Genomic DNA, 13,120 nt, shown 5'->3' on the forward strand with positions numbered 1-13,120 from the left:
CACTGAGGAAGTACTGTAAGAGAGGGATCAAAAACCAGGAAGGTCTGCTGAGGCCAAAGACCTGATTACCCTCTATGTGGGGAGCTCCAGTACCTGAGAGCTCACATCAGGAAAGGCCGGTGAGGCCTGTAACCTGGCGACCACAGCATGTGGGAGCTCATAACCAGGAAGGCCGGGTGAGGCCTGTAACCTGGCGACCACAGTATGTGGGAGCTCATATCAGGAAGGCCGGTGAGGCCTATAACCTGATACCCAGTATATGGGAACTCATATCAGGAAGGCCGGTGTGGCCTGACACCTGACAACCACAGTATGTGGGAGCTCATATCAGGAAGGCCGGATAAGCCTGTAACCTGATACCCAGAATATGGGAGCTCATAACCAGGAAGGCCTGATAAGGCCTATAACCTGACAACCACACCACGTGGGGGCTACATTAGAAAGTACATGAAACAAAAGTGCATGTACTTAGCCATTCCGAATCCAGAAAAGGCCTGGATCAGAATGAAGAAGTTAGCCAGAAAGGCGTCTGTCGTAGCATACTTTGACGACAGGACGCATCTAGAGTGGGACCCGAGGTGAAAGACTTGGGTCTGGGCCACATAGAAAGGGACTGAAGCGTACAGCGCATGACCCTTACCATAAAAATGGATTTTAGAAAGTACACAAGATGTTCCATCATGTGACTTACCATAAGTATGGTTTTGACATGACCAGGAAGGCCAGATAAGGCCTATAACCTGATAGTCAAAGTGTGTGGGAGCTCACATTCAGGAAGGCCTGATGAGGCCTGCAACCTGACATGTGAAAGCTCACAACCACACCCTAGCGACCACAGTGAGTGGGAGTTCACATTCAGGAAGGCCTGGTGAGGCCTGAAACCTGACATGTGACAACTCATAACCAGGAAGGCCGAGGGGGCCTGAAGCCTGGTGACCACTAAATGTGGGAGCTCAAAACCAGGAAGGCCGGCGAGGCCTGTAACCTGACAACCATAGAAGGAAGGAGCTCATATCAGGAAGGCCTGACAAGGCCTGTAACCTGACAACCACACCATGTGGGGGCTACTTTCAGAAAGGCCATAAATATGGATTTTAGAAAGTACATGAAACAAAAGTGCGTGTACTTAGTAATTCCGAATCCAGGAAGGCCTGGATCAGAAAAAGGCGTCTGTCGTAGCAAACTTTGACGACAGGACGCATCTAGAGTGGGACCCGTGGTGAAAGACCTGGGTCTGGGCCACATAGGAAGGGACCGAAGCATACAGCGCATGACCCTTACCATAAAAATGGATTTTAGAAAGTACACAAGACGTTCCGTCGTGTGACTTACCATAAGTATGGTTTTAACATAATCAGGAAGGCCAGATGAGGCCTGTAACCTAATAGAAAAATGTGTGGGAGCTCACATTCAGGAAGGCCTAATGAGGCCTACAACCTGGAAGGTGAAAGCTCACAACCACACCCTAGCGACCACAGTGAGTGGGAGTTCACATTCAGGAAGGCCTAGTGAGGCCTGAAACCTGACATGTGACAACTCATAACCAGGAAGGCCGAGGAGGCCTGAAGCCTGGTGACCACTGAATGTGGGAGCTCATAACCAAGAAGGCCGGTGAGGCCTGTAACCTGGCTACCACAGTATGTGGGAGCTCTTATCAGGCAGGCCGGGTGAGGCCTGTAACCTGGCGACCACAGCATGTGGGAGCTCATAACCAGGAAGGCCGGGCGAGGCCTGTAACCTGGCGACCACAGTATGTGGGAGCTCATATCAGGAAGACCGGTGAGGCCTGTAACCTGATACCCAGTATATGGGAGCTCATATCAGGAAGGCCGGTGAGGCCTGACACCTGACAACCACAGCATGTGGGAGCTCATAACCAGGAAGGCCGGGTGAGGCCTGTAACCTGGCGAGCACAGTAGGTGGGAGCTCATATCAGGAAGGCCGGGTGAGGCCTGTAACCTGAAACCCAGTATTTGGGAGCTCATAACCAGGAAGGCCGGGTGAGGCCTGTAACCTGGCGACCACAGTATGTGGGAGCTCTCATCAGGAAGGCTGGTAAGGCCTATAACCTGAAACCCAGTATTTGGGAGCTCATAACCAGGAAGGCCGGGTGAGGCCTGTAACCTGGCTACCACAGTATGTGGGAGCTCTTATCAGGAAGGCCGGGTGAGGCCTGTAACCTGGCGACCACAGTATGTGGGAGCTCATAACCAGGAAGGCCTGGCGAGGCCTGTAACCTGGCGACCACCGTGTGTGGGAGCTCATATTCAGGAAGGCCTAGTAAGGCCTGTAACCTGAAACCCAGTATGTGGGAGCTCATAACCAGGAAGGCCGGTGAGGCCTGTAACCTGACGACCACAGTATGTGGGAGCTCATATCAGGAAGGCCGGGTGGGGCCTGTTTGGGGCCGGGGATCAGCTGTTTCAACCATGCTATGCATTTTACTTTTATTGTGTGGGGATATACATCTAAACCCCGGTCCTGTCGGAGGTGGGGGAGAACAACCGGGTGTAAATGGCGTCTTACCCTTGAGTGGATTTGTAGTCACGATCACAGGTGGGGATATAGGCCTACATACAAACCCCGGGACTGGTGGCGTGGAAGAACTAACGGGAGTAAACGGCGTTTTGCCCATGTGTGGACCTGCAGTCACGTTCGAAGTGAATTACTCTGACGAGCACACACAAACAAATGGACAAAGTTGCATGCCGTCAACACTGTCCCCAGATGGTATTGAGACATTGTGTAAAAAGAACTTGTCAGGTGCTTTAGCACAGACACCATGCACAGAAAAATCTTGTCCGGATTCCGAGGTAAACAAACAAAATGCCACTGTGGAGAAAGCTGGAACGGCATGTGATTTGGGGTATTCGTCTCATCTATCCATACCGTGTCACTCAAACGCTGACACTAAACAACAGAGATACAGACTATTTCAGACTGTTAACCACGCCAAAGTACTCTGGGACCCAAAAGTCAAACCCAAAGGTGTATTTGGGGGACACCTCAACATAAGAAGCGCTGTATCGAAAATTGAACAACTGGAACAGTTGCTAACACAGTCCAACCTTGACTTTTTGTGTCTCTCGGAGACTTGGCTAAAATCCACCATTTCAAATACCGTTGTTCATATTCCAGGCTATAACATTTACAGGCGTGACCGTGGTCATGGCAAAGGGGGCGGAGTAATGATATATGTTAAGGACAGTTATCAATGTGTACACATGGAATCAGTGGGCGATGTTTTGGAATGTGTGGGGATAAAAATTAAGCTGTCTCCGGAAATGTCATTTGCTGTTCTTGCTTTGTATAGGCCTCCGGCATCAAATAATTTATTTTTTAATCACCTAACGGACATTCTTAAAAAGTGTGATGCGAAAGAAATACTTCTTATGGGAGATTTTAAGATAAATTGGATCGATAAAAATGGGAGGAAAAAACTAAAAGAGATTACTCAAAAATTTAATTTTACACAAATTATAAAAAAAGCAACTCGGATTACTAAAACATCTCAAACACTTATCGATCTAGTTTTTACTAACAAAGCTGACCGTATTGGTAAAGTTTATAATTTGATAACAGGTCTTTCGGATCATAATTTAACACTAGTTTCAAGGAAATTGTCAAAAATGCGATACCGAAATTTAAATAAGGTTGATTTTGATTCTGTACTTTGTATCCCCAGGAAAGATATTGAGAGGTTTGATAATGAAATCAGAAAGATAAACTGGTTTGAAATGATAAATGATAAAGATAGTAATACAGCCTCTAGTGAGTTGATAAAGATGTTCCAACAGCTTGTTCTTAAGTATTCTAAAGAAAAAAAGGTAAAACCTAAAGGCAAAATTCCGTTACCGTGGTTAAATGATAATCTATGGAAATTAATGAGAACTCGAGATTCAGCATTAAGAAAGTCATATAAAACGGGTCTTATAACTGATCGCCTGATCTATAAGGGACTTCGAAATAAAGTCACTCAACAGCTAAGACAAGCAAAAGCAATGTTTTATCTGAATATAATTAAACAAGCTAAGGGCAATTCTAAAGAATGTTGGCGAGCTATAGATAAATTAACTGGAAAGGCGCAAACTAAGAGCGGAATAATAGAGCTGAAAATAAATGATAAAAACCACAAGGATGGACTAACAGTTTCAAACCATTTTAATGATTATTTTATTGACTCAGTGAATGAAATTATTCAACATGCCTCTGGATTGTTTCATTTTAGTTTATTGCCTCAGCCACCTGTTAACGATCATGAAGCTTTATGTTTTAAAAGCATTGATGGCTCTAAAACAGATAAAATAATACAATCCTTATCAAATTCAAAAGCAAAAGACTTTTGGGGAATTGATAGCTCTTTCATTAAAAAACATAGGGAGATTTTAACTCCAGTTATAACATATATCGTGAATAAATCTATTGATGAGAGTATCTTTCCCAGTGTCTTTAAAACTGCAGTTATAATCCCAATATACAAATCTGGATGTAAAAATGAAATGAGCAACTACAGGCCTATTAGCATAATGCCTGTAGTATCTAAAATTCTCAAGAAAGCCATTATAGAGCAGCTAACCGATCATTTCGACCGTAATAATTTGTTACACCCAATGCAGTTCGGCTTTAGACGTAATCATTCCACCGACGCAGCCTGCTGCTATCTGATGGAGAATATAAAGGTCAGCTTGGACGGAGGGGGCACGGTGGGTGCCGTGTTTTTGGACTTACGAAAGGCATTTGACACGGTGAACCACAGTGTCCTCCTGTCTAAGATTTCTAAGTATAATCTGTCTATAGAGACATTGCATTGGATACAATCATATCTTGCAAATCGGATGCAATGTGTGAGGGTAAAAAATGTATTGTCCACTCTGAAGCCCAGCACAACAGGGGTCCCGCAAGGATCAATTCTGGGACCCTTGTTGTTCAGTATTTACATAAATGATCTCCCGGCTGTGTGCAAGGGCGTAGACATCATCATGTATGCAGATGATGCTGTCATCTACACACATGGGAGGGATATGGAGCAAGTAGCCACTAAATTGTCCTCAGCTATGGACAAAATAAGTAATTGGCTAAAAACTTCTTGCTTAACATTAAATACTAAAAAAACTGTTGGAATGTTCTTCGTTAAGTCAAACAAAGTAAAAGATATGCCTAACATCTATTTCAATGGGCAAAAAATTACTATCGTGACAGAGACTAAATATCTAGGTGTCCATCTAGATCAAACGTTAAGTTTTAAAAAACATACTAAAAAACTGTCTAACTCCATTAAATATAATATTTCTATTTTTAAGCATATTAGGAATAGTTTGACAATTGAGGCATCTTTCATGTATTTTAATGCCATGATTTCTTCACACATCACCTATTGTTTGTCCTGTTGGTCTCAGGCCAACGAGACTACACTTAAACCGCTCAGATCAGTCTATAATCAGGCGTTAAAGGTGCTTGACAGAAAAGCCCCTCGCTATCATCATTGCACTATTTTACGTAAATACAAAGTATTAAGTTTTGATTCCCTAATTCAATTTACAAATTTGAGAACTGTTTTTAAAATTATTAATAATCTAGCTCCTCCCTCGATGAAAAAATTCATAAAACTTTATTCGGAACAAACGAACCGAACATCCCGATCCACTGTTCACAGAAATCTTGCCATCCCGAAAAGATCCTCCGCCTTTGCACAGACAGCTTATTCATTTAAAATCATTAAACAATGGAATCAACTCCCTAACAGTTTAAAGATGTCTATAGATCTGAACCATTTTTCTCAACACTTAAAGAAATACATCCTTGAGAACCAGCTGTGTCAGCATCAGCACATTTAATGTATATTATGGGTAGAGATTGTCTTTTGAATATGTTCTCTCATTTTGAACATCTGTTTGTTTTTATATGATTTTCGTTGACTAATATTATGTGTAGCCTATTTGTCATTATTTTTACTATTGATAGTGGTTTTGTAATGTAATGTTTTAAAAATTGTGTGCACCTGCCCGGGGACTGCGGATGAAAATTAGCTTCGGCTAACTCTGGCACAAAACATCTTTTCGCAAGATTAATGTATTTTGTGTGTTGTCCCCGATAAATAAATAATAAAAAATAAAAAAAAATAACCTAATAACTACAGTATGTGGGAGCTCATATTCAGGAAGGCTGGATAAGGCCTGTGACCTGACATATGGAAGCTCATAGCCTGAAAGGCCTGGTGAGGCCTGTAACCTGGCGACCACAACATGTGGGAGCTCAGCTCACCTTACAATACATTACCTTTGCTTACCAACATGTCCCCGGCTCTGTACAGGAGACGAGTTCTGAAAAAGAAGAGAAAAATGTTATTTGCGCAGAAAAAACATTTTCACTCAACATAAAACCTGCAACGTGCGAAATGAAGCACACCAGGACACAGGAACTCAGAAACCTGAATTCTACTGTTTCACAAGCCAAGGCGCTCCTAACAACCAAGCTGAAGCGGGCCATCAGAGAATTCTTGAACTCATCATGGGCCCCGCCCCAGGCCTGATGTAGGAGGAGCCTGGGAGCGATGGTGGTTAGGAGACAAGATCCAGGAAGGTGATGTCTAACGTTCAGTCTGAGAACGCTTACTCTGGATCACCTCCCTGAGATCCTGCCTCCCGCGGGAGTTACGCCTCCTGCGCGCCCTGCTCCCCCTGCTAGGAGGAGGGGGTGCACGGGAAGCGACACTGGCCTTCTGGGTCCGTCTGTGATCCTCAGACCACGACGGACCAGGCCCTCCCGCCTGCCTGGGCTGGGCCGAGGACCTCCGCGGTATGCAGCTCTTAAACGCCGCAGAGCGCGCCCTCACCTCCCTGAACTTATCGACCACTGTCTCGACAGAAGGTCCGAAAAGCTCGGAAGGCGAAACCGGTGAATCGAGGAGAAAAGTTTTTTCTTTCTCCCCGATGTCAGCCTGGTTGAGCCACAGATGCCTCTCCGTGGCCACCATAGCAGCCATCGCACGACCGATGGAAACCGCAGACTGCTTGGTGGCCCGGAGAGTCAAATCCGTGGTGCGGCGCAGCTCCGCGACCGCGTCAGGGGACAGGCCGGCCCCCTGATCGAGGTCCCGCAGCAGGTCGGCTTGGTAGGCCTGAAGGACCGCGAGGGTGTGCAGAACCGCACCCGCCTGACCTGCTGCCGTGTACGCTCTGCCATTCAAGCGCGAAGTTGTCCTGAGCGGCTTGGATGGCAGGGTCGGAGCTTCTAGTGAAGACGAACGACCAGAGGCGAGATAGTTAGCCAACGTCTCGTCCACTGGCGGCATCGACACATACCCGTGCTCCGCGGCTCCCTCCACAGCAGCGAAACTAGCTCGCTGATGTAGATAGAGACGCGCGGAGAACGGGTTCTTCCATGCCTTCTCGATCTCAGAGTGGAGATCGGGAAGGAATGGAAGGCTCGTCCGAGCCGGTGGCTTACGGGTGGGGAGGAACCGATCGTCCAAAATACCACGAACAGGTTCCTCCCGGACGCGCCTCCACTGCAGCTGCAATCTGTCGGTGGCGCGCCCCATAACATCCACCAGCTCAGCGTACACTGGGCAGGAGGGCTGAGATGGTTCGGTCTCAACCAAACTAACATCATCAACACCCACCTCCTGGCCGGCCCGAAGAGAACCAGTTACAGATCCATCAGAGAGAGAAAGAACTTCCTCAACATCGACCTGTAACTCACCCTCATCAGCTGGCAGATCATCCGAGAGGTTAACACCCCTCTCCAGATGATCTGCCAGCTCCATCTGAGAACCCCACGAGCTCAACCGCCGCTGAGCCTCAGCCCGAGCGGGACCGGAACCGCGGGGTTCAGATGCCGCGCCACTTCCCTCGAGAAGTGGGACAGACGAGAGCGGAGAGTTTTGATCGTAAACCTCTCACAGTTCGCGCAGAAAGCTCCCTCGAGAGCTTCCCGCGCATGCTCTTCCCCCAGGCAAAACACGCACAGATCGTGTGAATCTTCCGGTGTCAAATATCTAGGACACGGGTCAGCACACTTGCGGAAGGTATTACGCCGCTTCTCTGTACGCTTCATCTTGAACGTTGATTTAATTTTCAAACAGACAAACAGTCCCTGAAGACGAAAGGATGTTGTCACGGTTTCAAGGCGCCCTTTTTATACATCCAGATTGACGCGCTCATCATTCGAGCTGATGATGCACGGGCTGTCGCCGGTCAACATGATTGCTGTGAGTTGATATTTGATTTCAGACACCTGTCACGCCTGAGGCGTTCCCCCATAACGTCGATGACGTATTGTTGAGTTCCCTTCGAAAGGGAACTGCTGGCGATATTATTGGCAGCCAGTAAGAAATCTGTTACGAGGAAAGGGTTAAAAGTAGACCCACCCACCATTGATGAATGGATTGAAATTGTCTATGAGATTTATAGTATGGAAAAGATATCCTTTTCCCTTAAAGTTGAAAAAGAAAAGTTTTACATGATTTGGACCAAATGAACTGAGTACGTAAAACCAATTAGATCTGATTTCATTTGAATGTACTTGTGCTTTGTGTAGACCTACCCTCTTTTTATGTGATGTTTTCATTACCTGAAGTGGTGCGCTACCCGATTCTGTTATGCTTTGTTATTGTTCCCAACTGAATAAGTAGTAGTATGTAAAAGAAAATTTCAGAAGGGCAATATGGACAATCTCATTTAAACTTTCTGAATCCACCCTTACATATGTAGTTGAACGACCAAAGTTGTAATTAATGTATGTGATGGGTATTTGCTCTTCCAAATAAAAAGAGATTCACTTCCTGCTCAGCTACTGTTCGGACGCTCTTGCTTACTGCTCCGTGCTTTGCTCTATCGCTTTTATATTTTTTATTGCTCTATCGTGTTTATATTTTTATATTTTATTTTCTTTTATCACCATATTTTTGGATGCTTCTCCTAATCTGCAAATTTTAACTATTGCCTGCCAGGACTTCAGAGAGCTACCCATTATAGAATCGTCTGGGATTTCCTGTTCTTCTAGTAATTTGTTATCACTTAGTAGGGCTGTCATTGGAATTTCGTTTAACATCGTACTTTCTATATCTTTCCATGCTGCAGTGTAAGTTGGTGAACACAGGCAGACTAAGGCCGTGTGTCCACCAAAGCGTTTTTAGCCAGCTGAAAATGCTAGACGCTCTGCTGAAAACGCCTAGCTGTGGGCGCTTGAGAGCATTTTGGCAGAGCAGTGTTTTTTCAGTTGAGACAATTCGTTGCTATGATACAGAATATCCGCAGCACAGTTTACTTGTAACTGATTTCGCAGATAATTTGTTTCATACTAAAAAATTATTTTTCATCCATTTTGTTCGGTTAGCTCTGCTGGTTGATGTCGTTGTACAGAAAGAATGTTGTGACAGTTGGTCGGTGTGGTATTTGTCCCGCCCCTCCTCCACTGTGATTGGACGGCTGGGTAAAACGTGACCGTGATGAGAGCTGCGTTTTACCCAAAGTTGAACATTTTTCAACTCTTCGGCGACCAGTAAAAACGCCGCGCGCTCAGCGCTTCAGCGTGAAAAAAAACGCTCAGCGCCTCGTTACGCTCATGGCGTTTAAAAAACATGGCGCTCCCATTGAAAACAATTGGAAATATACGCCAGCTGCGTGAAAAAATGCTTTGGTAGACACACGGTCTAAAGGTCTCAGTTGGGCTGCGTGGTAGTAATCCTGTAGGCAAGGAAGGCCCATTCCACCCTTCTCTTTTCTTAGTTGCAGTGTCTTAAATTTAATTCTGGCCCTTTTCCCTTGCCACAAATACCTCGCTATTAATCTGTCCCATTCTAAGAACTGCTTAGGTGGTATTTTGACTGGCAGACATTGAAAAAGGTATAACATCCATGGAAGAATATTCATTCTGATTGACTCTATCCGGGAACTTAAACTTAAGAAGGGAATAACATTCCATCTTTGTATATCAGATTTTATCTTTGAATTTAATGGGCCACAATTGATGTCGTACAATTTTGAGAAGTCCCTAGGTAATAAAACACCCAAATATTTAATCGAATCAGCCTCCCATTTCCAATTGTACTTGGTCTTAATTGAGGCTGGTGGGTCATATTTAAATTTTAATATTTGAGTTTTATTGATATTAATTGTATAACCCGAAATGGAACCAAATTCCTCTAATAATTTCATCAGTTTTGGGAGTGTCTGAAATAGGTATAAATGTTCAAGTAACAATTTATATAATGCAAATATGTATAAATGTGTCTGACGACTAAACTACATTTAGAAAAGTAATATTTTTATGCTGGTACATTTCCACAGACACATTTGTGACTGAATCTATAGAAAATAACAGCTGCAAATACAAACTGCACTGGGCTGAGTTTCCTAAAAGCATTGTAAGTTGATTGTAGAACAATTGCCACCAATGGTCTCTACAATCAACTTAGGCTTATTCTTCTTTTAGGAATTGGAACCAAGGTCAGTGTATGATAGTAACATCTGATTGCCAAACTAATGTCATGTGGACTGTTGCTGTATGTCTTTGTAGATTGTCTGGCTGTATGGTGACAGAGGAAGGCTGTGGTTATGTGTCTTCAGCTCTGAGTTCAAACCCGTCACACCTGAGAGAGCTGGATCTGAGCTACAACCACCCTGGAGATTCAGGAGTCAAGCTGCTCTCTGATAAACTCAACGATCCAAACTACAGACTGGATAAACTCAAGTATGTAGAGCATGAAGAGTTGATTAACATATCACTTTGCAAAATGATTTCAGTTATTTCAGAGGTTGACAGCCTACAACAGCAAAAGAACCAAAACCCACAAAGACAAAGAAAATATAACAAACAGGATATTAATCACAAACCATTGCCATGATTTTCCTACAAAATAAATTTGTATTCACCTTATCCCGCTCTCCCATAAAAACGCACAAACAGAACACACAGTGCTCATACAAGTGCACAGAAATGTAATGTCAGCGCTCCCCTGCGATTTCATCAGTAAAATAGTTTTGGAACTTATGTAGTATGTCTGAAGAAGGGACTGTGTTAGGTGAGGTCCAGTGGTGTGACATATGTGCACATATCCGACTTTTCTTATTTCAAAATATATTTATTAATAAATATATTTATTGGCATTTTGTGCAGATACAACATCTTGTATATATAAAACCCACAGCTCTGCTTTTCTCCCCTCTGCCCTTAATGCCTCAAGTACAACTTCACTATACTTACAATACATATAACAATAACAATACTATAAGTGGGTAACACTTTATAATAACTGCACGCTATTAATCATTAGTTAAGCATTAGTAATCAGTTAATTCATAATTTATAAAGCATTAATATACATTAATAAGCAGTTTATAAATACAGCTATAATTGCTTTATTCTCGATTTAAAAGCATATCTATAATGTGTTTAATAATTGTATTTTCATACTTTATTAATACTCAATTTATCATTTCTAAATGAAGTATTGCATTATTTATAAACCAGTTATTTAAGAGTTGTCAGTGGTTCATTAGATTACTTAGAAAGTGTAAGTAAATGATTAATATACTATTTAAATGTACATTCATACATCTTATTATTCAGACATATAATAATAGTTACTTAGTGTGTTAATAAATGCTTATATAATAAATTAACTATTTTTGTGGGGATTCATTTATTGATTTTTCATAGATAAGATTACCCAAAGGTTTTTCACAATACACAGAACAAAAATTGACCCCCTGAACCCCCCAGCAGTCCAATCTACTGATCCTTGTAGTAAAATTGCAATCAAAACAAATTACCTAAAATAAAATATATATAAAAAATAGATGCATAAATACAAAACACAGATACAGCTGATATGAGCAATATGAGAAACACACAGATAATCAGAGGTTTACATGTTCAAATTGTACCTCAAATTAAATTCTTCCATCTAGAAGCTTTCCTGTCAGTTCACTGCAGCAGCAGCTTTCCATACCTCAAGGCTGGAGGCTCTAGCTTTATTTATTCTAGCCATTGAACGTTTTAACATTACTATATCATGAAACTGAATATTGTGAGGGAGCCATCTTTGCGCAATTATCTTTTTGGCAGATGTTAGACCAGCCAGCCATATCTTTCTTTGTAGCTCAGTGAAACCTAAATGTGACCCTGGTCCATAAAACCAGTCGCATGGGTCAATTTTTTGAAATTTAGATTTATACATCAGCTGAACACTGAAGAAATAAGCCTTCCATTGATGTATGAAAAATCCAAGATGTCCATGTCTTTCTTTCTTCAGTTGAAAAGAAATTAATGTTTTTGATGAAAACATTCCAGGATTTTTCTCCATATAATGGACTTCAGTGGGACCCAAACGGTTCAAGGTCCAAAAGACAGTTTCAGTGCCGCTTCAAAGGGCTTTAAACGACACCAGACGATGCATAAGGGTCTTATCTAGCGAAACGATCGGTCATTTCAAAAATAAATACAAAAGTTTACGTCTTAAAAGCACAAATGCTCGCCTTGCTCTGTTCTGTGATGCACGTTCGTGACTCTCCTGTTCGAACTCGTTCATCAAAATGAACGAATCTTTTTTCGAGTCATTTCGTTCATTCAACTAGAATGTACATTTCCAGAATAAAATGTGAAGTGGTGCTTGCAGTGGCAAAACTCGCCGCTCGGTTGCTAGAGTGTGGTACATAATTGCATACGAGCCAACAACCATGTCTGTACGATGTTGTGGAGCTGAAACATGGCTTATTCATGTTGTTTTTATAGAGTTCTTAGCATGTTCTAGTTATGATTTAACACGTAACTAATCGCTATTAGCATGTAGCTATTCACTGCTAGCATGTGTAGCATTTTGGAAGTGCTGTTCTCTTACGAGAGGTTCTCTCGTATTGCGTAAGCTAGCTTACGCTGCGGGAAAGATTCATCTTTGCTGAGATATTGAAGCCAAAAAATTATTTCATAATTTGTATCCATTGAACAACGCAGTTCCTCTGCGGTAGACCTAGAGCAGGCTAGCTAGCAGCTCATTGGTTCGCTCAGAGAGAACTGCTTAAGCCTATGGGAGAGCGGGGCTGAACCCGCTTCCAATGAGAGGCGCCCGCGCGCTCATTGCGTCATGGCCCGCCAGAATGGGCGTGGCTATGGTGTATAT

The 13,120-nt window shown here is 43.1% G+C and overlaps 1 protein-coding gene across 1 annotated transcript in view; it reads left to right on the top strand.

The window, feature by feature from the left end:
• LOC130070631 (NACHT, LRR and PYD domains-containing protein 12-like) overlaps positions 1-13,120 on the top strand; it is a 79,095-nt gene that overhangs the window by 34,269 nt on the left and 31,706 nt on the right. Inside the window, exon 6 of the mRNA XM_056235101.1 lies at positions 10,519-10,692. Within this exon, the coding sequence (XP_056091076.1) occupies positions 10,519-10,692 (174 nt within the window). The remainder of the gene's footprint in view (positions 1-10,518; positions 10,693-13,120) is intronic.

This window comes from Rhinichthys klamathensis, unplaced genomic scaffold (assembly GCF_029890125.1).
Source record: "Rhinichthys klamathensis goyatoka isolate OS25496 unplaced genomic scaffold, OSU_Roscu_1.1 h1tg000018l_1, whole genome shotgun sequence".
Classification (NCBI taxonomy): domain Eukaryota; kingdom Metazoa; phylum Chordata; class Actinopteri; order Cypriniformes; family Leuciscidae; genus Rhinichthys; species Rhinichthys klamathensis.